Below are 27,825 nucleotides of genomic sequence, written 5' to 3'. Positions count from 1 at the left end.
CTCCCTGTAAGGAGCCCTTGCTCAGCATGGTCTCTTCTGCTCTCTTGGGGTATCAGGGGTGACAGCTAAGCTCACTCCTGCCTTTCCAGGGGGGCTGTGGGACTCACTCAGATGAGCTATTACTTGACATCCCTGACCCCATTTCTATAAAAACTGCACAATGTAAAATTTAGGTGTTTGAGGTCTTCAGATGACACAGACAAATACTGCTTTTTGCCTGTAAGTTTTAAATGTCAAAAAAAAATTGCAGAATATTAGTCATGAAGTATGACGCTGCCAATGGTGAAGTCAAACTTTTAAAAAATTATTTATTTATTTAAAGTTTATTTTTATTTGAAAGAGTGAATGAGAGCAGGGGGAGGGTCAGAGAGAGAGTGAGCAGAATCCCAAGCAGGCTCCTCACGGTCAGCACAGAGGCTTGAATTCACAAACTGTGAGATCATGACCTGAGCCCAAACCAAGAGTCAGATGCTTAACCGACTAAGCCACCTACGCACCCCTCAAACTTTTTTTTAAATGTTTATTTATTTATTTTGAGAGAGAGAGTGAACACACTTGTGCAAGCCGGGGAGGGGTAGAGAGAGAGACTCCCAAGCAGGGTCTGTGGTGTCAAGGGAAAGCCCCACTCGGGGCTCGATCCCACAAATCCTGGGATAATGCCCAGGCTGAAATCAAGAGATTTACACCTAACCAAACTGAGCCAGCCAGCCAGGCACCCCTGTATGAAGAGGACAAACTTTTAAGTAAAATGTACAGGAGGGCAGCCATCCACGTAAATGTACCTTATTTTAAAAATTAAGTGTAAGACATTTTAAGACTATGATTATACCAACCTCTCCTGTGAATCAGCCAGGGATGTGAATGTGTATAATGTTAGAAAGTATGTCACATGGGAGGAATCAGTCAACTATTTTATAATTAATGTGGCCCCAAACAGAATTATGGAAACTTACTTGTTATTTACTTATAAGTAAATTTGCTTCTGAAGTTTAGCCTGGCTAGGAGTTCCCAAACTATGTTACGGCATAATTAGACTTAGACCCTTAATGTAAAAGCCACAGTTAATCTTTCAGGGTTTTGCTTGGCTATTTTTCTTTTTAATCTGCAAAATGACAGGTCAGACTACAGTCTGATTTAATGAGTCTCGGTGGGGGCCAGACATAGGTATTTATTAAAAACCTACCAGGTAATTCTAATGTGCAGCCAGGCTGAGAACAATTGGCCTAGAGGATCTCTCAAGTCCTTCTCTGGCACCTAAAGGCTGTGATTTCTATAATTTTAAATTTTCAATCAAAGTCAATAAGAAAATCAGATTCACTTCACAGAGAATTCTGCTTAAAAAACATCTTTCCAGGGGCACCCAGGGGCACCTGGGTGTCTCAGTCAGTTAAGCGTCTGTCTGACTTCTGCTGAGGTCATGATCTCACGGTTTGTGAGTTTGAGCCCCACGTCGGGCTTTCTCCTGTCAGCATAGAGCCCACTTCAGATCCTGTCTCCCTCGCTCTCTGCCCCTCCCCTACTCGTTCTCTCTCCCTCTCTCTCAAAAATAAACATTTAAAAATAAAAACAAAACATCTTTCCAAATTCAAAGATCTCAGTATTCGTACAATGAAACTTACTTCATAACTGACCCAACCCCAACCCCATGAGGTATTTTGGGCATATCTTATGAATCTGGAAAATTTATGTTTGTCCTACACTTACACAGTCGTAAATGAGTTTTCAGGCAATTACAAAATATGTATGTATATATATATATATATATATATATATATATATATTTTTTTTTTTTTTTTTTTTCCCACCTTTGAGAGTCAAGATGTGGTTGAAGTTTTTGGTTTGGAAATCAAGGGGGATCCAATGAAATGTTTATGGATAAAGTAGAGAAGAAATGAAGATATTGAATCTTTGCTGTTAGCTTGAGTTGACAAGTCCCTGTGCATGAGTGTGTGTTCGCACATGAACCTCTGCTGGGATCAGGGAGGAGCAGCTGATGTTGGGGGAGATCTCGTAGACACTAAAAGGCAGATGGGGGCAGACCGCAGCCACGGGGCCAGCATGCTACTGATGTCAAGGCAATATCCACGTAGGAACTGTCCTTATTGGAGACTATGTTTCCAGAGCCATCAGATTTTAAAAACATACTTATGTTTTAAAACATAATTCAACTGGAGATGGTTTTTATTTTGTTGTTATAAAACCTAGGCACCCACACTAAGGGCTCAAATAACCACATCCTTGCTTGTCATCTCACAAGTGTATCTGTGGCAAAGAAATGCCAAGCTGAAACCTCTCCATGAATAAGTCAAGAAACAGATCCAAGTTTGGTATTTAGATTAGAAATACAAGTGAAAGAAGTAACATTACCATCAGAGATGTGCATTTCTAAAGATTCATTTGAAAGTTTTGAAAAAAGTAAAGCTCATGCCCTGGGGCTTCTGGGAGTATGTACAAAATACAATAATTAAATTAAGTCCAGCAGTTAAAATTCCTCATAAAAAGAAAAAGCTGGAGCGCTTCCCAATGGGGAATGCTTGACTTAAAAGAAAGGTTTTACTCTGTGGCCTGAAGGTCAACAAACTGGGACTCTGTGGGAATGTATAAAATTTCTTAAAGGGTTCTTCGGTCTTTGTTTTGTTGAAAGAAAATAAAAGAGTAAAAAGGGACAAGTTTTTGAAAATTCAAAAAATGAAGGTGCAGTTCTAAAATCATCATGATTTTTATAAATGCAGCACCGGAGGTTATGAAAACACACTCTTTTCTGAGTACTAATCTAACACATATGCTCTTTGAGAAGGAAGGAAAAAGGCCAATGGCCCCGTTTGAACAAACCATTTTAAAAATGTGCTCATTTTCAGAGGCAGTGTGTACAAATTCATGGTCCCTTCATTTGCTTCTTATTTTGGAAATATTTACCTTAAATATTCTCATAAATATATCTCACAATTTAAAATTCCTTAGGCAAACACAAAGACTAATTGTTTTTTAAGAAGGTTTTTACAAAGCAGAGTTGTAAAAAATGATTTCGGTGGGGGGGGGGGTCACATCCTTAGTTATCTAAAATGGAATGTTTACCATAATTTGCAAATATCTGTTTTTATAAATAATCATAATCACTTATTGCTACCTTTCCGATAATGTCCCCTTCACCCCTCCACCACCAAAGGAATAAGATTAAAAACAGGATGGAAATCAAATTTTATACCCTTGGACTTCGTTACTTGTAAGTATCATGAATTTCAGGCCGCACACTCACATAATTTCTACTAAAACATAAGGAACCAGTAACCAATTTGCAGGACCCTCATCTTTGTCGTTTAAACAGAATCTGAATGTTGCCTTTGCAGTAAGACAGCACGATCAAATGCAGGAAATCAGGAATAGCAGTTTTGGCAGCAATATTTAATTTACTGAATAATTAGCAGCCTCACTGGCATTTCTACTTTGATTCCCAAAGTACAATATTAGCTGTCCTCTGCACTTGGGCTCTCTGCAGTAAAATGGGCTAATAAACTTCCTGTGCCAAGTTCACAGTAAATGAAGGACTATGGAGCATCATGCAAGCAGCTCACAACTTACGACGCCAGATTTACTTCCAAAATATGGACACAGAATTAGAAAAAAAAAAATTTTTTTTTTACCTCATTTTCTTGATTTTGCTTTTGGAATTGCCAGCGGGGGAAGGAAGGTAAAACTAAGGAAGAGGGAAGTGGAAGCAGAACCACAGTGGACACAAAGACTAGATAGGAAAGATGAGACAGAATGAAGGCCATGGAGGAGGGGCCAAAGCAGTGAGGCCAGAGCCAAGGGAGGACCCAGGCTAACACAGCTTGGTGAGTCTTGAGGTCTACACCCTGCTCCTTCATCCCTCCACTGGGACTCCTTTCTTTCTTTTCTTTTTTTTTTTTTTTTAATTTTTTAACGTTTATTCATTTTAGAGACAGAGAGAGACTAAGCATGAATGGGGGAAGGTCAGAGAGAGAGGGAGACACAGAATCTGAAACAGGCTCCAGGCTCTGAGCTGTCAGCACAGAGCCCGATGCGGGGCTCGAACTCATGGACTGTGAGATCATGACCTGATTCGAAGTCAGTCGCCCAACCGACTGAGCCACCCAGGCGCCCCTGGGACTCCTTTCTTTACACCACTCCAGACATTCTCCAGCCACTTAGACCAGTCAGTCCTCAGTGGGCAGTGATGCAAATATTCGGTCTAGGAGATGAGCCAGGAAGGCCCACTTCGAGCTAGTGTTTGCCTGGTGGTGGAGCTTCCTGACTGCATTTGATGACCAGCTGTTCCAGTTGTGATGAGTTCAAAGATCTTTGCCAGGTCAGGCATTGCGTCTGAAGGAGGCAGTTATTGAAAAAGAGGTTTCAGCTATTTCCTCATTGTTTCAGAAAACTTGCAGCTTCCTTAATGGGGAATTTAATGTAAAAGCAGAAATCTGAGGACTTCTTGGGTGTGCAGCCATGTGGTTTAGTGGTTTAATTTCGAGACATTAGTTGTAGTCCTAGTTTTGCCAGCTGTGTGACCTTGAGCAAGTCCACTAAAAGGGCCAATTATTTGCCCAACTCCAAGAGGCACACTCACACTGTAGTTTTTCTATGTGAATGGAGCCCTCTTCAGCCAGGAATCGGTACTGCATAATCCTCCCCTGAGCAAGCTTCAGGGTCCTCTACAAAATTAGGTTGGTTGGACAGAATGAGAACGTGAATTTGTAGTCAGAACAGCGCTGTCGTGAGAGATTTCCATAGTTCAGGAATGGGACTAGCAGATTCTGAACAACAACAACAGCCACAAAGCTCCCCTGGAATGCACGTGGCTATTGGAGTTGCCGCCATACCCAGAAATGTCCAGGGATTGGTCCCACCAGTAGGTTCTCCTGGGAGGACCTATCCTTCACCTACCAACACATGTAATTGAGAAAACGGCATTCACTTAATAGAAATTCACTTTCCAGCCAGTTTTGCTGCAGGGGGACTTCCATCCTGGACTACAGCGCAGTTTCAGCACTGGGATGGAGAGTATTTGACCTTTCCTGAACGCCTGCTTTGCATCAAGCATGATGCTAGAGATTTTTTATTTTTTATTTTTATTTTTTAGAGCTTTTTAAAAAGTACTATGTTTGTTTGTTTTTTTATTTACTTGACATTCATTCATTTTTAAAGATTATTTAGTCATGCTAATATATACACAACATAAAATTCACCGGATGCAGGCTGCCTTGAGAAGGTTGAGACCATGGGCAAGGCAGCAGTCTGCAGCTGAGGCAGATGTTGAAGGAGGAGCTGGCAGCTGGAGGCTGTCTGCTGACCCCCCAGCCCTGGCCCACCGAATGAGTGACGCTGGAAGGGGGACTTTGGTGGTGCATTTCTATGCTCACAGCCTCCTCATAGCAGCTCTTTGAGTTAGCTGCTATTATTATAGTCGAAGAAACTGATGGCTCAGAGAGAATAAATGACTTGTCTGAATGTAATACAGCCTGGTGATCGGAAAGGCAGGATTTGAACCTAAACATTGGAGGGAGGAAACAGTCCATAATCCGAATAAACACACTTTTATCGAACTCTTGCTGGGGGTGACAGATGAGCAGGAGAGGGATGTGGAGATGCATGGAATGTCCAGTATTCAGGGCATCCACACTCTGGGGGACACACATGCATAAGTACTACAGCAGAAATCTGATGCAATGCATTGGAAGGACTCAGCGTGGGGGACACGTCAGCAAGTTATGTGTGGGGAGTTGGGGAGAGTTCACAGACCTTCCGGGTGTGTCTTGAAGAATGGTGAGGAGTTGGGTGGGTGTGGGGGAGTGGGAGGGGTTGCAGCTTAGGCAAAGACTTTGCAAAGTCAGGAGCTGCAGCCAGTGGTATCCTGCCGCACATGGCCAGGGCCCCTGGACACACGTGATGTGTCACTGGTGTTGAAGTGCCCGTGGGGCTCCTGGTGGCAGGAGCTCCCTCAAGCTAGACCCGGAGAAGCATCCTAGAGCTCCCCGGAAGTTGCTGCATGAATTCCAGTCCCGAGAAATCCGCTTGAGGCAATGGATGTGCTCTTCTCCGCATCTGGGAATTCAGGTTATTAACACAGTTTTTCCAGAGAATCTAAGCCAGAAATTCATGTCGGTTTTTATGTTCTTCCTTCCACGGAACTCAAGAGAGCCCATTAACAAAAACAAAACAAACAAACAAACAAAAACAACAAAAAAAAAATTAAGCCAGATGCCTAGAGTATATAGTCTTCTGAAGAAACTCTCCACCACAAAACTATCTGAAATGGAACGTTCATTTTTCTCTTGATGCTTTCATTGTGTCTGAATAACTAAGGCAATTTATTCATTGTTTAAAAACAAAACAGAACCCAGCCAAACCAGTTATGTGGCATTATGTAGTCCAAAAAATCCAGTTTCTTGTCACTGAATTTCTCCCCCTTTAGCTAGATATTTTAACATCACAATATAGTTGATGTTTGGTCTCCCTTGTTTTTCACAAGATGGAGTTTTCAGTATATCAACTCTCTTATAATATGTAATGAAGGGAATCTTGAAATTTCCTTCCAGGGCTTAGACTAATCTCTGGGACCAGTTTTCTATATGCTTACATGTTACACACACAGTGTGAGAAATTGATTTTGACCAATGGAGAAGTCTAACATAGTTACAGGATTCCCCCTCGGTCAATAGGCACAGGTGATTTGAGAGTGAGTTTTCTACCCTTTCTGATAAATAGAAAGCTTTGTCTTTGACTTAGGGTTCAGCAGTTAAACCAAGGGAACTTCCTTGGTTCCTGCACAAGAGCAGATACCAGAGGAAGGCACCTCCAGTTGGCCAGATTCTGTCCTAAGCCTGAGCATAGCCTCCCAATTCCCTGGGCACGGACAGCAAGGGGAGAATGGGACAAGATTGAGTGTTCCCTCAGCAAGTCTGACAGGCTGTTTACAAAGTGACTTCACTCCTCAGACGTTAGGCAGGACTCCAGGCTTCGGGACCGCAGCCTGGCTGAGCTCCTAAAAACTGAAAGAGGGGGAGGAGATGGAACAGGTGAAAAAAGTGGCTGGTTTTGCAAGCATAGGGTGTGTAGTTTTTCAGATGTTTTAAATTCTTAATCCGCACCTCTGTTTCTATCACTACTGTAGTCAATGGCACTTTCTGTTTTGGCATTTGACATTCTTTTACGCCTTTGCTCTTCCTTTGACTTCACACAAGAGCGTTTTAATTTTGAAAGAAAAGTGCATCCGGAACCAGTCCTAGGACTTTCATACACTAGCTGGCTGTTTGGCACCCAGTCAGGCTCAACAGATGTTTGTTGAATGAATAAACGAATGAAGTGATTCTCTCAAAAAAGTTCAGAGAAATCTGTACTTTCAGGAAAGGTTTTTTTTTTTTGTTTTGTTTTGTTAAATTTGGGATTATCGCTTACAGTACCCTCTATGGGTTTGAGAGGGAAATCAGCAAAGTTGGTTTTAGAGTCTTTTGAAGAAATTCAACCAAAAAGCAACCTAAATGTAATGCTCATTTTCCTTTTGATTCTATACCGTGTTTGAATCAAACCTGGGAAATTCGACTCAATGACTGAAAAGCAGGAGGACCCGATTTCTCCGCAGGTCCCTCTGGCCTTGGATCGCATTTGAGCCTGACAGACTAAGGGCGAGGGGCTCTGGTCAAGGGGGATCCGGGCCCAGGAGACGTGCCAGGCGCTTGCAGGACCCCTAGGACTAGTCCTCGCGCCCGGCTCAGCCGCGGACTTCGGGGCTGGAGGGACACAGGGGCCGGCCGGTCCCCAGGGCAGGCGCGAGGGCCCCGCGCAGGTGTCCGGCCTGCGTGCGGGGTGCGCCAGGGGTGCTGGGGGCCTGGGAGACCCGAGAGAGACGTTATTGTTACACTGTAACGAGTCTGATTAACATGCTCCTGACACTTTCCCTTAGTTTCTCCGGCTCCTAGCAACAGCGCACAAAGGCGCGGGATTGTCCCGGGCTCCGCGGGGACACGGGGCAGCCTTTGATCTGCCACCATTACAGCGGGGCTGCGCGACAGGCTCGCGGGCTCCGGGCAGCCCGCGGCGGGCGGGCGGACGAGCGGGGCCCGCAGCCCCGGCCCACTGGGCTCCCCTGGCCCAGGCTGCGCCCCGCGGGGAAGGGACGGCGCGCCTCCCGAGGGCGCGCGAGGGGCCTCCGGGGCCGCCAGTGTCCGCGTCCAGGTGCCCTCGCGCGCCGCCCGCCGACCTCCGTCCTCGGGAAGCGCGGGCGGCGGGGGACGCGGACTCTGCGTGTCCCGGCCCTGCCGGCGCAAGTCCTTCCGACGGGGCGCGCTGCCCGGGCTCGCCGAGCCTTTCCCATCGGAAGAAGCAAACACTAAAACCGTGCCGTTCACTTACAAAAATTAAAGAAGGGCGCGAGCGACAAATCCCTGGTCTTTTGCAAGACTTGTAAAAAAAGAAAAAAAATTTTTAGAATAAAAAAAATGCAGCAGGCTTCAGTCTGCTTAGCTGGAACGGGGTCCGATCGGCAGCAAATGACCACAAAAGGCGCCAACGACGATTTCGGTTCCTTTCGTACACACCACTTTCTTTTTGTCGTTTAGCAATTCTTATCGATTCGGAAGGAAATATGCTACCGCATAATTGCTGGAATGTAAACAAACTACCACCCACAACAGCCACCATCCCCCGTCACAGGGCAGCAAAAAGCTGCCCGGTACCACCGCGCAAGATTTCAGGTACTAAGTTAAGGTATTTTAATGTAATTTATTTCCCATTTTGTGTGCTGTTAGCGCCTCCCCCCGCCCCCCACCCCTTATCCCGATTTAAAATAAAGCGCGGAAAGGAAGATGGAAGTTTTAACATTGAAATGTTGCGCTCTGTTAATTACTTTCCTCCACTCTCCCCCTAAATTGCAATGTGGAAACCTCGCGGGGGGAGGGTCTCTGGGCTGGGAGGACAGTGTCCCGGAGCCTGGGGCGTAAACTCTGCGGTGACAGACCGGTTCGGTGCCCTTCGCCGGTATTAATATGCACAACATCCTGCTGATAATCTTATAACCTGTTTTGTACCATCAATTGCCTTCCAAGTACTAGAAGTAAAAAACAAAACAAAACAAAAACAAAAACGGAAGACATTTAGCTTTTAAAGATTAACGGAAACCATAAGGCCAGAATATCCTTCAAGTTAAAAAGTATGTATTCTTTTTTATCCTCTTAAGACATCGTTAGAAAATCTAAGGTCTCCAGTGAAGGTCATTTTCCCGAACTAGGGCAGAACTCTTAAGGGGCTAATGTGTTAATGATAATAATAACAGGTATATTTTAGAAAAGGAAAAAAAAAATCCTACATGGTGTGTTCCATTTACCCTGCAAAATATGCCATGCAAGCAGCTACTTTCACATTCAAATAGGAGGCGGTGAATTCTTCTTGAGGAAGCTTTTCCCAGCCTGTCCCCGGAGGAGAGGACCTAAGGGCAGCCAGCGGATCTATACTTGGAAATTTTAAGGGAACTGAACCCAGGTTCCCGAGGAAATTCCCATCCTGTGCTAACAGACAGTGCCTGACCCCACCGGAGTCTCCCTCACCATTTCAATAAAACATGATTGTACTGATATAATCCTCTATACATTAAAATGAGGTTGTCACAGATTGTCATTAAGACCTCAGTAAAACAATGAAGACATTATTGGGCACCCCCCTCCCTCGGGCAAGGTATTAGGGGAATAAAACAATCTACACCACACGGGTCCTATTGAGATTAATGAAAAAATTATGCAAAAAAAAATCTCAATTTCATTTTCCCGTGACAGGGCTTTGCATACATACAGTCAGCCCTGCCTTGCACCTGATGATTTATTAAACTAATCTACGGTGATCACCACTGATGTTCTCAACTCAATCTTGTCCTGGCTCATTTTCTAAGTAATTGTTTCTCATTAGTTCTGATAATGTTTTAATAGTGTTATCCATAATTTAGCCCCCAAGAATTAATAACAAGGGGGTGATATGGCAAAGCAGCCTGTGATGAGCTATACAAAACATAAACAGGTATGGTTTTTAATTAATCAGATGGTTGCAAGGTCCTCTTGTAGTCCATTCCTAGCTGGAGGAACCCCCGCAAGGTCCCTGACCCTGACTAAAGCCTCTTCCGGGGCTCTCCTTAGGGTTTCTGCTCAGAGCAGGACCTTGGTCCAGACTTCTGGCGCAAGTGGGTCCTAGTCTCACCATCCTACCATAATCAGACCACGGGATTATGAGTGAGATGATAAATGCGACATTTGGGTGTCAGGTAAAGGGTGTGGTGACCAGTCAATCCAACATGGTTGGGGGACCTAGGAACCCACGGGGCTGCTGGTGATGGGGGTGGGGAGTCCTAGCTGCGTCTAGACCTTGCTGAGGGGACTGCTTTTCCCAAGGTCCGAATGCCTTCACCATGGCATCTGAGGTCCCCTGAGAGGGAGGGCTTGCCTCTCTGAGCCCCCGCCTGAGGAGGCCCCCCTGTAGGGTTTGGGGGTTGCCTGTGTAACTGGGGTGGAGAGTAGAATGTCTGCTCTTTCATCTTGTCAAAGCCCGGACTGGTTATCTGCACCAACACAGGAGGATGGGAAGGGCAATTGGGTTGAAGTGGGGGCTGCCTGTAGGGAAGTCTGAAGGAAGGCTTTTATTTCCCTCTTATGTTTAAGGCAGTTCTAACACCGGGAGGAGGAGGTGTGTGTGTGCAACAGGTCAGGATGAGAGGAGGTCTCCCCTTGCCTTCTGCCTTCTGAGCAGTCCTCCTGTGTCTGTGTGTTCTGAGGGGAGGGGCAGAACCTGGCTGGTGGTCCCGGATCTCCCGGTGCGCACGTGACTACCAGCCTAGGCCGGCACAGCTGCAACGCTGGTGGTGGTGATGGGTGCTGCCACCGGGGTCACTCTGCCCACTGCCTCTGTCCGCAGGCCTGAAGCCTGGTTTGGCTGCATGCCAGTCATCTCCCACCTCCCACTCTCCCATCTCCTTGGCTGAGATGCCACCTTCCTCCTTCCTGCTCCTCCACGTGAGGATGGGGTTGTGCCTCCCTTCCTTTCCAGCTAACCCTGGGGCGGCACAGGATGACCAAGGTGAAGGGTAACAAAGCTCCCAGGAGGGGCTGGGGGGAGGGGTGCACCAAGGAGAGGAGACACGCAGCCCATCGCAGGTCAGAACCCCAGCTTAGCACACACATCCCATCTCACTCAGTTCAAGAGCTCTCTCCTCAGGTCCCAAGTTTGGGATTATTAGCTGGGTGTTTTAAGAATGTGTTTCCCCAGAACTGTCCTGCCTGGGTCAGGTTCCTTCTGCATGCCTGTCAGAACCGAATCATCCCCTTCCTGCAATGCACTGGGTGGGCGGGTGATGCAAGATGGTGTGTGGGCCTCTCTTGCTTTGCTTGGGTTCCACGGTGCCCTTCCTTGTATATAACCTTCAACTCTACTTCTCTCTCGGACTTCCTGTAGGAACTGGAAGAGGCAGGGGCAAAGAAGACCCCTGGTTGGGGCATACAGTAGGGGCCACGGAGGAAATAAACAACAAGGGGGTAGGAGGAGGTGAAAAATGAAAATCAAAAACTGTTTTCTATTTACAAATTTAAATAAACAGAACAGCCTTCCCCGCGGTGTTTGTCTAAGAGTAGCAGCTTTGCTGCTGTGTAGGTCATGAAAAGGTTGGTGTAGAGTTTAAAACTTCCCATTCTGTTAATTTCTTAAAGAACGGTCGTCCAGAGTCTCAACACAAAAGCGCATGATTTAATGAGGAGCAGAAACAAAATCTCTGATTGTTGGTGTTTCAAATTTCATTGGCGTCCTCTGGCAAACACAAGTTGATCCTTCCCAGCTTCAATACCCTTTAGCCTTCAATATAAGAGCACATGCTGAATAGGGAAGAATGGCTGGTTGTTATGTTTATTTACCCTTACTACAAGCTGGGTTAACCTCTTCAAAACAGCTTTACTAAGCCCGTTAACCACACCACCCATATGACCTGCAGCAGCATCTCTAATGTGATGCAAATCTCGCAGGGGACCATATGCACCAGATCTGCCCCATTGTGTCTTCTTAGAGGCTACAAGTTTATTGCTGAGGGGGCCTGTTCCAGCCATACATTTGCAGGGGGGGAATGGCCTCAATGGCAAACAGTTAAATGGGGAAATTAAGGGAGAGAATAGATGGTCTTGTGTTTCTGCACATTTTTTTTTTTTAATTGCTGGTAACTGTTGACCCAAAGCATTCACCCAAGATGAAGGCTTTCATAGTCCTTACCTAGAGCCCATATGTATGGGTGTTTCATTTGGGGAGGTGGAGGTTAAGAGTAAGGTTTTGAAGATTTATTTTTACAAGGTATCTGTATGAACAAAAACGATACTTAACTTTTCTATGCCATCTCTTGTTTTATCAGATTTCTAGGAGCTAAACGCAACCCCTTTGGGTAGTTACTATTTTTTTTTTAAGACTGGCCTGAAAATTATTTACAGTGTTGAGTGAACAAATGAACGACAGGGGAAACATCTAATGTGAGAAATGTGAAGGGAGCATACGTATTCGGAAAAGATCTGTTTCATTAAAGACCTAACATCCCTTCAGCCCATCTCTCGCCACGATTTTATCTCCCTGTGAAATCGTAAGTGCATATTTGCAACACATTCATGAGCAATAAAATCATAAGCTTGGAACCAAAAAGAAGAAAGTTCATTTTTAGAGGAACAACTGGCCAGTGAGATAACAACAACAAAAAATTGTGATTACCATGAACTGTAAATGGAGAAAGGTTCCAATCTGGCATACTAACAAGTTGCCTTGAGTATTATGGTTTGTCTTTAAGAAACCCACTGTATATGTTCAGCCCACCTGATGAGAGCTTCATTTAACAGATCATTTTTCCTTGATGGATGTGGCAAGCGTAACAATGTTCTGGGCTTGCTTCAGTAATGGCATGTCGATCATACTCCCTTGGAAAGTAAAGGCTCCCTGGAAAACAGAGAATACAAACTTCCTAAAAGAATGTTCAGAAATTATAGGCTTCCTTTCTGTGCACACTTGTACAACAAGAACATTTTAGATTCCACCTGAATTATATTGACTTTCCCACCCAACTTTTGAGAAAGCCAAAGTAAATTACAGGGGAAAGATTTTCTCCTAAAGAGGGGGGAGAAAAAGCCCTTCAGCATTTTAATGGAGGGGAAAAGCATCACACACAAGGTATTTGAAACTGTTCATTTAACTCTTGAAATCAGGCAGAAAACTATGGAAGGAAAATGCAAATACTTCCTTATATAGTTTTGAAATATTGCCTAGAACTTTAAAAATAATAATATGCTCTGGTAACCAATCGTTGTTTGAAAAAATAACTATATGATCAGGTTAATGGCAAAATGCTTCCTTCTTGTAACATAATTGAGGGGTAACATTATCATGTGATGAGAAAATGTAAGGTAGGATTGCACTGAATAAAAAGAGACTCCTCTGTTGGTACACACATGTAGGAGAGGACTAGAATGACAAGGGACATGAGCCTGTAACAAAGAAGTCACAGGTCTGTTGAATGGTGAGTCTGGAAAGAATCTCTGAGATCTCCCGATGTATCCCCATTTTTCAGATACATTTTCTTTTAAACTTCTACAAATACTTATTGAATGTGTCATGTGATCTAGGCCCTAGGTCCTGTTCTCATGAGGAAACTGAGGCCCAGAGTAGGGAAGTGATTTTCCAAGGTCATGTGACTAGGAAAAGTTAGAGCTGGAGCCAATACCTGGGTTATCAGAACCTCAAGCCTTTATCAGAGACCCCCATATTAAGGTAACGAGGAATTGTCTTTACTGCACCAAAGAAAGATTAAATGGACAGAAGGCAGTAAGCCCAGAATCTGAAGTTAATGTCTGGTTATTTGTGTTCTTTTAATCACTTCTTTTTGCCATTTACAATCACAACTCTTCTTAAGACTCCTTCCTTCCACCTGTTGGCAAGGATGCTGGTGGACTGGAGCCATCATAATCCTTGCTGATGGTCCATCTGCATATACTGCCATCCATTGCTGGATTTCACAAGTACCACCTCTCAACAGTCAATGTTGTCATTATTCAGAAGTTCTGGAATGGCTCTTCTGGTCTCTCTGGAAACCCTTATCTCCCATAATTACAAGAGTTATACACAGAATGGAGATTTAAAAAGTGGTAGGGGATCCTTAGCAATGACTTTGGAATTTAGTTTTCAATCAAGAGAGATTTAAAAGCCAATGGGATTAGAGGTTTAACCAGTGGTACCTAACCTTCTCAGCCTTAGAATCTGATTCCTACGAACACCTGTGTTGGCCTAAAATCCTGTATCTGAAGTCATTTTCTAACCCTCTCGTTTTTACTATTTATATCTCCAGACTGACTTTTGCCTAATTTCATTCAGCCTAGAGCTAATTTTGGTCATCTCTGTGACCGTGATGAATTTTATGAATTCAATTAGAAGTTCCAGGGATGTTCCGTGGGTTAGAATAGCATGTGACATCAGGGTGTGGGACTCATGCTGTTTTACAAGGCAATAGTCTAGTTTTCTCATTGGAGTAAGTGATGAAGACCGAAGGCCTCCTGGTTATCTGACCACCAAGTGGATTATGCCCCTGTAAAACAGCACATCAGTCCTGCTAAGGTTTAAATAATAGGCTGGAGAGATGAAATTAGAATAGATGCACATGAAATCAAAACAATGCACACAGAATCAAAATGACGGCCTTGGGCTTATGCCATGTTTCCCAAATCTGTTTGGGTTCCACACGCACATCAAAGACGCAAAGTATTTCATGGAGAGCCTTTTACAGTGGCAGATTTTGCTTGACTTCATTAAGCTTAAGCTGAAAAACAAAGTTCAACATTTTTGTGCTTTGTTTTCTTTATCTCTGCAAATTGAGGACTTTAGTGTTAAGAATTAGTTTACCAAAATGAATACCGTCCTGCTTTCACATATTGACCTATCATATGGTTGGCTTTTTTAAAACATAAGGCTCTACATGTGAAATGTGAATGGTCTGTTGGTCAGGATTTGGAAAAATGCAGTCTGTCAAAAGTTGCTTGGGTCTGTGGGGAGGGTTTGAAACAGTCCTTAATGAGTGATTATAGATGAATTTCCATTTCCCAGCCTGGTGCTTTCCTGAGAAATTAGCACACTATTTCAAAAAGTATAGAGAACCTCCATCAGCTTGAAGATTCAGACTCTCATTAGGTTTAAAATGCCTTTAATAGTAACTTATTCATAGTTAACCACTTGAACTACCTTGCCGACTACAACAATAATAATAGCTGTAATTTTTTGAGCAGTTGCTAGATCAGAGACTATGTCAGAGACTTGACATGCTTTATTCAGGTACCGCTCATAACAGTGTGAAGTCAATACTATTATGCAACCCCATTAAAAATTTCTTTCTCTTTTTAATTGTGGTAAAAACACATAAAATTTGTCATCTTAACCATTTTTAAACATATACTTTAGTAGTGTTAAGTATATTTGCATTGTTGTGCAACAGATCTCCAGAAATTTTCCATCCGGCAGAACTGAAACTCTGTCCCCATTGACAACTTCTCCCATCCCCAGCAGCCACTGTTCATTTCATTTCTATTAAGTTTCATATCTATCCTCATTTTATAACTGAGGGAACTGGGGCACAAGGAACTTAAAAAACTTATAGATGCCTGCCCGGTGGCCAGTGAGTATAGGACTAGGATAACAGCTAGCTGTAGCTGGTCCAAAGCCTGTGCTCTAGGATTATACCTTAAGCTTATCGATTGAAAAGTGTTCTCCTGACCAACTGGATCAGAATTATTGACAGGGATGGTAGGGGACGTGGCTTGTTAAAATGCATATAGGGTCTGATCCTATATGGTTTGATGCAGAAGGCTGGTGGGTGAAGGATTGGCCAGGAATCCTCTCATGGTTCTGAAGCACATTCAAGTTAGAGAAGTTCGGTGTTTTAGTTCCCCTGCTTAAAAACAGGCTGGGGCACCTGGGTGGCACAGTCATTTAAGCATCCAACTTCCACTCAGGTCGTGATCTCACAGTTCATGGGTTCAAGCCCCCCATTGGGCTCTGCGCTAACAGCTCAGAGCTTGGAGGCTGCTTTGGATTCTGTCTCCCTCTGCCTTTCCCCTGCTTGTGTTTTCTCTCTCTCTCAAAAATAAACATTTTAAAAAAAGTCACACACACACACACACACACACACACACACACACACACACACACACATAAAAGAAACAAGGCTGAGACACCTGGGTGGCTCAGTCAGTTAAGTGTCCTACTCTTGATTTTGGCTCAGGTCATGATTCACAGTTGTGGGTTTGAGCACCAAGTCAGACTCTGTGCTGATAGTGTGGAGCCTGCTTGGGATTCTCTCTCAAAAATAAATAAATAAAGTTTAAAAAAATTGTTATAAAAAAAGAAACAGGCCCACTTTGATATGGATACGATCTGATCCGTGCCCTCAAGGAGCAGTGTGCTGGGGGAGACAGGAAAGAGAAGAAGCAGGTGCCATAAAATGCAACAAGAATTAGAGAAAAGGCCACTGTGAAGAGCACAGAGAGATCTCTGGGTCTGAAGTGACTGCCCTTCTTATCCATTCAGGATCATGTTTGCCAGTTTGCACTATTCACACGGATACGATATTGTATACCTAGCACACGTCATGCATTTCCTGTTAGAGTTGCCATGGAGCACTGTATGCAGTGGGCTTTTAGTCAACGATTACCTATTATTTGTTGTAATAAATCACTGGTCAGTCACTTTGGCACATTTTACTATACACATGTTTAGGGTTTCAGGCTCCTCGAAGTGAAGGACAGTATCACCTTAGCATGCATGTTATCTGCATAGCACAGAAAACAATAACCATTGGGCTAGCTATAGTTGTTTTTTTTTTTTAAGTTTACTTATTTATTTTGAGAGAGAGAGAGAGAGCGCACACGCACGAGTGGGGGAGGGGGAGAGGGTTGGAGAGATGGAATCCCAAGCAGGGTCTGCACTGTTAGCACATAGACCGGTGCAGGGCTCTAACTCATGAACCCATTAGATCAGGACTTGAGCTGAGATCAAGAGTCAGATGCTGAACTAATTGACTGCTATACCCAGGCACCCTGGGCTATAGTTTTTCTAACAACTCAGTCATTCCCTGTTGGTAAGGCAGGCACTGAGATAACATGAACTTTACCAGACCTGGAAGTTCTTCATGGGGGAGAATCTGACTTACAATTTGAAAGCAAAAGTGTTGATGATGATGGTGGTGTGATGACAACAGTGATCACATTTATAGGAAACATTCAGACATTTTGATTTTTTTTAATTAAAAAAAAATTTTTTTTAACGTTTATTCATTTTTGAGACAGAGACAGAGCATGAATGGGGGAAGGTCAGAGAGAGAGGGAGACACAGAATCTGAAACAGGCTCCAGGCTCTGAGCTGTCAGCACAGAGCCTGACGCGGGGCTTGAACTCACGGACTGCGAGATCATGACCTGAGCCGAAGTCGGATGCCCAACCGACTGAGCCACCCAGGCGCCCCGACATTTTGATTTCTGGCACTTAACACTCGAGAATGTTTTCTCTAGAGTATTGAATTTTCTCTAGGGTAATTTACTAGAAATACAAATTGATCTAATTCTTTTCCTACTCACTTTATTTCCAAATCACATCTCTGAGCATCCAGGGAGCTCCCTCTGACATTCCAGTGATGGTGGTGCTCCACTGGCACAAGTGAGAACATTTGAGTACAGCTGTCACAGTCCTTTTCAGGAGGACGTTCTTCCTGCATGACTCTAAGTCTAATGCCCAGTGAAACACTTACCTTGGCAGTTTCCAGTAAATTCCTAAAACTTTTGTCAGCCTTGGCCATTATGAAATTTTTCTTCAAGATCTTGGTTGTGCCCTCTATTTGCTTAAATCTTGGGAGGCCCAGCATGGCCTGTGATTAGCTCTTCCTCCCTCACAAAGTCAGCTGCTCCTCCCTACTCCTCAAAAAGGCAGAGGGTGATGCTCCACTGAGGTATTCTGACGGACACTGTTTCATTCTTCTTTCTTTCCAGTTTTTCAACCTATCACCCTGGAGAGTCCTGGAGAGAGTCACCCTGGAGAGGCCCTATTATGGCCTTGGTTTCCTCATGACTCAGTTATGACATTCCTTTAAGGATGTTAGTTTGGTTGTCAGGCACCCACAGCCCCATGGGGAGGTCTTACTGAGAGACTGCTGGGATACTTACTGGGAAGGAGCACCTTCCTAATGGGGATCATGTTGTTATCTTTCTAAAATACTGGACAGGATCATCCATTTGCTTAAACCTGGCTGTGGTTCCCTTTGGACTTACAAAATCAAGTGCAATCTCCTGACCAGGGCTCCCCATGAGGAGACTAGACCCTACCTCTGCTTTCAGCCTTGTCTCCTGCCAGTCTACCCACCTATCCACCCACACACTCACACTCTTCTGTACCTTTCCCATATGCTCTGTTCTCTGCTCTGAAGCACCTCTCCTTGTCTGTCCTGTACACTCTTCATCTTTCAAAATGTCAGATGTCATGTCTATGAAGCGTTTCCAGACTTCCCTGGTAGGACTGATCTCTCCTTCCTTTTTTTAAAATAAACTCTACACCCAACTTGGGGCTCAAACCCACCAACCTGAGTTCAAAACTCAAGGCTCCAGGCACCTGGCTGGCTCAGTCAGTAGAGCATGCAATTCTTGATCTTGGGGTCATGAGCTCAAGCCCCATATTGGATATAGAGCTCACTTAAAGAAAAAAAAAAAACAAAAAGAGTCACATGCTCTACTGACTGAGCCAGCCAGGCACCCCTCACCTTCCTTTCTCTATACAGCTTCTCATTACAACCCTTGTCACACTCTATTGTAATGATCTGTTTACACTGCTATCTTTCTCAGTAAGCTGTGAGACTCTTGAGGGAAGGGGCCATGTCTCATACATCTTTCAATCCCCAGAACCCAGTACTCAAAACATGGTTTCAAGTGGAGCTTGGCTCTTTGGTGGGGCTCAAGTTGGATGACTGAGGGGAGGGTGATAGGGGAAGATGCTATCTATCTTACCCATTTCTTCTCCTTCATCTGCAAGCATCTTTCTATGCCACATGACCTTCTCCTGGTCTGGTAATACCACTGGTAAGTTAGCTAACACTTGCTTAGACTCCAGTAGGACACAGTGACTTACCTCAACAAATGTGATCTTGGGTTGGGGTCAGGTTAACTCATGCATATGTCTTAACAGTTAAAGTGCAAGTAAGTCTGTCACATTTGTAGCACTTAAAGACTGAGGGGCTACAGAGAAACGGAGCCATCAAAATGGAAGTGGTCTTGTCAGAGAAGGACTTCAAGGAATAGGTACATTTAAAGTGAGGTTTTGGGGTGCTTGGGTGGTTCAGTCAATTGAGTGTCCAACTCTTGATTTCGGCTCAAGTCATGATCCCAGGGTTGTGGGATTGAGCCCCGTGTGGGACCATGCTCAGCATGGAGGCTGCTTGGGATATTCTTTCTCTCTCTCTCTCTCTCTCTCTCTCTCTCTCTCTCCCACCTCCCTGCCCCTGTCCTGTTTGTGCACACGCACTTCCTGTCTCACTCTAAAAAAAAAAAAAAAAGTCAGGTTTAGAAGGTCAGGTATGCCAAAGGACCAAGGTGTGTCCTTGGTCACACTTGGGGGGGGGGGGGCACGGGGAGAGACTGGGAATAGCAAGTAGAGACAAACCAGTGGGGTTGGCTTTCTCTGTTCTGCAAAAGCCTTGCACGCTTCTGGTCACCAGTGATTCAACAAGTCAAGCAAAATGGAGGACCACAGTATGAGATACTGCATCTGTCTATGGCTGAATGGGATTCTCTAGCATTAGGAAAAGGAAGCCTAATCCAGCCAAATTAATAGGGATGACTGCTGGTTCTGTTACTCATCAGCTGCTTGACTTTCCATACGACAAGGCATAAGACAGCCTCTGCTTGATGAAGCTGGACTGGAACCCACTGGAATCCCTCTGTTCTTGCCGCATGCCCTGGTAGACCCAACACTTGCTCCTTCTTGGACTCTGAGGGGAAAAGGCTGAACAACCTGTTCCTTTTCTTTATTCTGGGCATTTTCCCTCTAAGCGTGATCTGGGGATCCAACAATGGGAAAGCTAAGAGCTGGCCTGGTCCAGCTTTGTTTCTGAGTGGGACCATGGTAGATGGATTGACCTGGGCACCAGAGGAGGGTGCTGGAGTTAGGGGAAGGATGTTCATTCTCCCTTGAGGAGGAAATATGAAGATTCCTTCAGCAACTGTAGCCTATACTCTAGTTAACCATAGTCCTTAGAAAGCCTATAATATTCATTTCCAAACTAAAAATTGGAGGCATGCAATCTTATCAGGAAGACCCATTACAAAAAAAAAAAAAAAAAAAAAAAGAAGAAGAAGAAGAGAGATTTTCATCAAATAGTACTTTATGATTTTACAAAACATTTCAAACACATTTTCTCACTTGCAGGAGGGAGGGCATGGTACTTTCTGTTTTACAGATGCAAAAGCCAGTTCAGATTTAGTTAACCTTTTCAAAGAAACTTATGGGAAGCATAGGACTAGAGCCTAAGGCTTACCACCTGAAATCCCAAACTCTTCTAAGTGGTGTACCCCAAAGTCTGACTGGTAACAGCAGTACCTGAGATGATTAAAGAAAAATATTTAAATATAAAAAATCAATATATATTTGTTTTATATATTATATATTTAATTTTTTTATTTTGATGTGATTTATCAAAAAATATCATATCTAAGCTTATTTCAGAGATATTATTACTCAGGATGAGGCTGAAAAAATGGTATATAGGTAAGGTGCAAATAAGCAAATATGTGACAATGTAATTAAAAGCTAAAAAAAGTTTTTAATGTTTATTTATTTTGAGAGAGAGAGAGAGAGCACACACGAGCAGGGGAGGGGCAGAAAGAGAGGGAGAGACAGAATCTCAAGCAGTCTCTGTGCTATCTGTGCACAACCCAACTCGGGGCTCCAATCCAAGAACCATGAGACCAAAACCTGAGGTGAAATCAAGAGACAGACGCTTAACCAACTGAGCCACCCAGGTGCCCTGAAAATGTAACTTTAATAACTGAATTCAGGAACAACTGAAATATAACATGCTTTCCATCCTGAGTTTCCACTTGACAGTTTTTACTATAATTATTATGACATCAGAAATACTGAAGAATATTTTCAGTGAGAAAAAATTCAATAATAAATATGTGAATGATATTTTAAGTTCTCAAAAAACCTAAAGCATTTGTAAGAAAGATTAAAGGGGATGACATTTGATCCTTGTATGTGCTTCTTAGTAACAGTAACCCTTTGCTTCATAGAAACACGTCTTTTAAAGTTGCCATTAAGGTAGTAAAAGAATATTTCTGAAGACTTGGAAAATAGAGAACATGTTTTTCTTATTTTAACACCTAAATTGTAGTGATAATTTGGTAGATATTTTAATAATATTTTGAATTAAAATTCAATAGCCAATTCCTGCAATAGCCAGAGAATTTTAGATGCTAACATAGTCTACATGAATTTCTAAGAGTTCAGCTGAATTCATTCAACACGGTCGACAATTCACATTGGGCTGATGGGTAATTACTGCCAGTGCTGAGATTCTGACAGATGATATTCCATGGCCTTTGATGGGGAAGCCCTTTAAATGATTACTAAGAATGTAATAGTTGGGATATCTGAAGAGGGGTTAGTTTTGAGCCAACTGGTGAATGCAGCGACAACTGCTTGGGAAGGCATCTCAGCCCCTGTCTCAGACACGGCCTTAGAAGGGGCATGGGGTGTCGGGGATCCTGCCTGCTGGATAGCCTATCAGATTTATTTTCCGATTTCTGAAAGGTGAAAAAGCCTGGAGAAGCTGCCTCCTTTCCTCCATCTTTTCCCGACTTGTACAAACTCTTGTAGTTCTCCGACTTGTACAAACTCTGAGCACAGAACCATCAGTGGGGTCTGGAAGGCAGCGCCCCTGATGCTCCCCAGGGCACTTCCACCGGCCAGGTCAGTAGTGGCCCAAGAGGACACCAAGCATCACCTGTCCAGGCAGCCCCTCTGTGACTTTCCACCAAACAGAAATAGACAACTCTCCAGGATGGGTGTTCTGAGGTGGTATTCTGTAGCTGAAACAAAAAGTGCACACAGATACATACAGAGAAAGGGTCTTGCTTCTCTTGTTTAAGGCACCTTGGTGCAGAGGTTAGGAATATGGGCTTTTGGATCAGCTACACCTTGAACTCGAGCTTTGCCTTTTCCGAGCTGTGTGTGATCTGCAGCACACACTGTTACTTTTCTAAGCCTCAGTTTCTTCACCTGTAAAATGGGGATGATAATACCTCCCTTAGAAAATTGTCTTGAGAATTAAATAAAATAATGTATACAATGGCCTGTCACGCAACAGGCTCTCAGTACATGGGAGCTGCCACTGCTGCCACCACTACCATTCCTGTCACTGCTGCTGTGACTGTGTCCTCTCTGAGACTGCTGCCACTACCACAGCCAATGCTGTCACCTCTACCTGATTGCTATTGCCACCACCACAATCCCTGCTACTCCTGCCACTGCTATTGTTGGCTGGAGATGATTTAATTCCATTTATCACAGAAAGGTTCAGTGAAGTGTACAGTATTTGAATCATAACAGGATTTTACATCTTCAGAGTAGCTTTGAGGGTTCTGAGGGACATCAACATTCTGGACGGTGCAATGAGCAGAGGCCAACTCATGCCTAAAGCTTCCCACCCCCTCCAAACATAAATCAGAGACTGAACTGTCGCTTTAAGAAACTAGACTCAGGGGTGTGACAGGATTTGACACCTCATCAGTGTTTGAAAACAAGTACATTTAAAAGAACTTAAAAGCTTAGAATATCAGCTGAGGAGATACTAATGAAATGCAGGTGACCTGATATTGGGAGCATCACTTACACTGGAGGAGGAGGTAAAACAGGACAGGGTTTCCAGCAACAGAGAGCAGGAGAAGGAAGAATACTGGCAAAGGCAAATGGCCCAGTGCATTTATATAAAAAGGAGGAAACTCCCCGGAATGTGGAAACTGAGTGAATGTAAAATGAATAGACATCATTAACATTTTGCTTTTTAAAAAGGAAGCATGAAATCACTTAGCTTTAGCCCTGCATGGAAAATGGAAACACTTGTGTTATACTCCAGTAAGGTTATCTGGGGACTTTACCGACAGTTTTAGGAGGCTGGAGGAGAAAAGAAGAGACAGTGGAAGGCTTGCGAGATGAATTTGGCAGGGAAGACAGAGGTGACTGGACAGGAGGGAGGAGAGCAGAGGTGAATGTTTGGGTCAATTATCTTAATATGTGACGGGTCCCGAGTTGTCTACTTGCCCAGATGGAGGGTCTCAGTGGATTGGAGCCATTTTTACTACACAAATGGAAAGGGGAGACCAAAGGTGCCTTCGTTTTGAAAATTCTTCTCAGAGCCCACGAAATGTAGGCTGCAAGAGGTATCTTTAAAAATATTCAGGCAGGATGGTCAGATAGGGACAGACATGTCTTTATTTTAAATTATCTTTTGACAAGGACATTTAGAAAAACCTGGCCAGGTATGCCACGTGGAAAGCTACCTACTGAAATGAAACAGTTGGATTTATAAGCATATTGCAATCTAAAGGAGTTTCCACATTTGCTAGCACATTCGAGGTCATGCTTAATTTTCTGGATTTTTTTTATAGCTTTATCAAGGTACAATTTGCATACCATAAAATTCACCCATTGTTAAGTGAATAATGGGTTGATTTTTAGTTAATTATGAAGAGCTCTGCAGCCATCATCTTCCTCTCAGATTTTTTTTAAACCAGAAATCTTACTTGAAAATAGTTTTATTTTTAACACTGAGTTTAAACATGTAAACATTTTTATTTAATTTAGAATATTTTATGCCATATTTAAGCTGGTATTGCCTATGAGAAAAGCAGAGGGTGGAAGTCATTTTAAGGCAGCTTGTAGCTGAGAGCAATAATATTACACTTCTATTTTATAACCTGTGGGCTCATTCTTTCTTTGGAAAACATCTACATGAACTAACATTAACTCAAAGTCACTTTAAACTTCAAAGATTTATTAAAATATCACTGAAGAACAATGATGAAATAACTGGTGAAAAGATTTTCTTCCAATTATTCTAGAAGTGAACAAAAGGTCAGTATGATATAAACTGTTAAAAGTACAGTGAATAATTTCTTTCTAGCACTGTCAGAAACTTGGAACCTAGTTTGCTAAATAGTATTTACTAAATGTATATTGTATACCTATTTCTGTCCAAAATGCTGTGGGGAGGTATGGGATTCAGCAAATAGAATTCCTTACTCCCTAGGGTGGTGGTGAGAAAGTTCCCTACTTTCTTTTCATTCAGGTCCACTAACCTAAAATGGAAAAAAAAAAAATTGTAGAAACTCTTGATTTTTTAAATAAAATAAAAATTCCCCTGCTTTTAATATAAAAAGATTTATAAAATTCCTTAATAAGTACAACAAAAAATTCAAAGAATGCTCTGAACTTCTTTACTATAATCAGGTAAAGGAGAGAAGGCAACAGATGGTCGTGGGGTATGGAGATGATGTGGTAAAGAGAGAGAAAAGAAAAAGAGGAAAAAAAGGGAGAGAATCAAAAACAGATAAAGAAAAAGAAGAAAAAAGCAAGAATTCGTGGAAAGGAAAAACGAGGAAGGAACAGGAAAGCCATACATAGAATCACACACATACGGACCCACACACACAAAAAGAGAAATACTCTACGAGGAAAAAAAGAGAGATGTCCAAGGAGCAAAACCATCCTTTTCATGGCCCGTATTTGGATCTTGCAATTAAGGACGCTGAAAGCCATGGTGTGTTTGTGCAACCACAGGTGTAAGAACAGGACATTGGGAACCTGTCCTTCGAGCGAGATGAAACGAGGCTCAGGGCGAGATACGGCCTCTTTGCCAAAGGCTCCCAGTGTAGCTCGGAGAGTTTCCAATCTACACTGGGAGATAGAATGAAAGATGACTAATAGAACAGAACGGGGTGTGTGGTGATCAGAGCAGAAGTCTTTCTGGGGCAGGACAGAATTGGGAAGGAGGGCACCATGTGGGGAATGATGGCAGGGAGTGCTGGGAAGGCACACGGATACTCTTGCTCTTTCCCTCCTCATCAGTTTCTGCTCAGGCAAAAAAAAAAAAAAAAAAGCGTATGACTAAGAAAAAGATACCAATGTGAACTAACCAAATTCACATTTTGTTTGTGACTGAATACTTTTAAGGTTCTCTCTGGTTTTGGTCATTGGCCTAGGGTCACCAGGACCCAAGTGAAACCTCACTGATGCCAACTATGTTCATATCTTTATTTATAAAGTTTGCCCTGAATTCTGGTTGGGGCTCTATCACCACCTTGGCTGTGAGTGGCCTTGGGTAGCTTCTAAACCCTTGTTGAGTCTTAGTGTATTAAGTTGTAAATTGAAATAATTTAACTGGAAGATTTCTGAGATTTTATCCAACTAAAAGAATTATATTTTTAATTGAAATTGAGCAAAAAAAATTTCTTGAGACTATAAATCAGAATAGAAAAATTTTGATTAAAATATCCCTGAGAACATGCTATAAATTAAGGTCGAAGCAAACAACTTTAAAAATCAGCAGATTTAACCTACATATACGATCTCTTATCCTCTAGTACTAAACCATTTGCCACTAAAACTGTGAAATAGGATCTATCAGCACTAGAACTGTATTGCCTTGATATACATGTTTAGATCTGCAATTTGTTGTGAATCATATATCAGCCTTGAAGTCCTCATTGGCAGACTATCAGCTTTTTAAAGAATTTGACTTTTTAAAGTCAAATCTATGGCATATAATTGTAAAAATATTAAATGAACAAGGAAATAAAGGGAGAAATGTAATAACTATGCATCTCAAAAGTAAGGTTATGTTCCTTCATCTTTCATTTTCACCAGACATCACTCGGTTCTGATTTTCGTATTCCTGCTTACAAATAAAGGGGGAAAGGCTGTGGGTGGTGGGATGCATGGGTGTGGGAGGGTACACTGTTGTCTATTAGTGGAATCAACCCTTTCAGCTGACAAAGACAACAACCAAATCTTTAGATGGTTTATTTGATCTGCGTGAAAGAGTGGCAGTGGGATTTCTGGCACTTGAATAAGCGGAAACAATATTTTTGGCTAGAGAGACTTCTGAGTTCTCTCAGGGAGTCTTCTAGAAGGCCATCTGGCCCAAACAGTATTTCTTTTGTAAAGCCCTGCATTTGGAAACACAAATGAAAGGTGTATAAGCTGCAATCAGATACCTATGAAAATAATTTGCTTTCAGTATGTGGAGGGGGGTGGGTATTATTCTTTGTAATTCTCTAGATGAAAAGACTCACATGAGGAAAAAAAATCTTTCTTTAATAAGATATAAATTCCCAATTTATATTCCAGCAGAGGGTTTGCTTATTAATGTAAACTTATTAATTTACATTATTGTTTTCTCGCGAGTGAAAGTAGAATGTTTCGATGATGTTTACAGTTATTATGTCAAGTAGTGACCTTGTTTTTGACCTTTTATAATTGTTAACTGAACCTAGATTTTAAAGGGGAACATTTCCTCTTCCTTGGTTTTTAGCCAGCTTGTGAAGCTGTAACAAATGAAAATAACGAAAAAGTTAGACGAAATCCTTCTAAAACCAAATGAAGCACCTATAATGATCTGAGTAAAACTGAAAATGACGCATAGCCGTATTTGTGGTAGGATACTGCAGAAACAGGAATATTCTGGCAAAGTATCTTTAAAATCTATCACATGTAATATACTTTGCTATTCTTTCACATTTTTTCTGTTAGAGTCTCCATTTATAAACGAATGGTGAATTCTTATATTAAGATATCTAGAATTACCTATTAATCATTTCCTTTAGCTGTCATTTTTTGCCCAAGAAGAAATGAATATGAAAAGAGAAAACATTTAGCACTGGGTTTATAATAGAGACATGAAAAAATATGCTATATCATAATATATGAATGTATACATATTGCATAAATATTTATATGTACTTAACACGTAAGTTACATATCATGACATAAACTAAATACTTGCTTGAGATGTTTTCATTTCAGTTATCCAATATTAATACTATGCACAATTTTTAGTTGATAAAAAAAGAACTGTCAAAATCATATTTTTAATAAGCAATTCTAAATTCAGTTCTGAATAGAGAATTTTCAAATAGTGGAATTGCCACTAATATGGAAAAAATAACAGAAACAAAATCAGCCTTTAAGAAAATCCTTTATAAATTTAAAGTAAATCACATGGAAAGTGATTTATCCTGGCTAAAGTTTCTACCAATAATTTGAAGCTAAAATAATTAATGACATGAAGGTTATATCTCAAAATATATTTTTCTGGAAGGATTGGAGAAAGACTCAAGTTTGATTAATATTGTGGACATATATCTCACGACTCATGTCTGCAAGTTAGACATATTTTAGCTTATGGGAATTAAAATAGGAGCATAGCATAGAGTATGTGAAATGTTTTAAGCTTTTCCAACAGATTTTTACAAGAAAGGTGAGCTTGTAATGTCAATCTATAGCCTAATTCCTATTCGTGGGGACTGTTGTGCCAGGCAAAATTCTTTAGCCTATAAATATCTATAGTTTCCTGAAACAAAGCAGTCACTAGTATCATTATCCCAAATGGTACCACTATGCTGAATGGTGACAGATTATATGAGCAGATTATTATTTTTTTAATGTAAAGTATTTTTTACCTGACATTAGACTAAGGGGACATCTTCTAATTAAAATAAAACAACAAAAA

At 42.3% G+C, this 27,825-nt stretch overlaps 1 protein-coding gene across 11 annotated transcripts in view; it reads right to left on the bottom strand.

Moving 5' to 3' along the window:
* The window catches only part of CLYBL (citramalyl-CoA lyase), a 266,697-nt gene that overhangs the window by 7,405 nt on the left and 231,467 nt on the right, over window positions 1-27,825 (bottom strand). For 3 of the 11 annotated variants that reach the window (XM_011280713.3, XM_019829047.3, XM_045055390.1), the window contains exon 8: window positions 11,717-12,954. In XM_011280713.3, coding sequence (XP_011279015.1) covers window positions 12,859-12,954 — 96 coding nt within the window. In that variant the 3' untranslated portion in view covers window positions 11,717-12,858. Of the gene's footprint in view, window positions 1-5,539; window positions 6,150-7,114; window positions 9,065-11,716; window positions 12,955-20,400; window positions 20,634-26,101; window positions 26,642-27,825 lie in introns of those variants that run through there. The other 8 variants (XM_045055398.1, XM_045055402.1, XM_045055397.1 and 5 more) reach the window with 8 other exon arrangements.

This window comes from Felis catus, chromosome A1 (assembly GCF_018350175.1).
Source record: "Felis catus isolate Fca126 chromosome A1, F.catus_Fca126_mat1.0, whole genome shotgun sequence".
In the NCBI taxonomy this organism is placed as follows: Eukaryota; Metazoa; Chordata; class Mammalia; order Carnivora; family Felidae; genus Felis; species Felis catus.
Note: the sequence above shows the minus strand (reverse complement) of the source record. Positions and strands in the feature narration are given on the sequence as shown.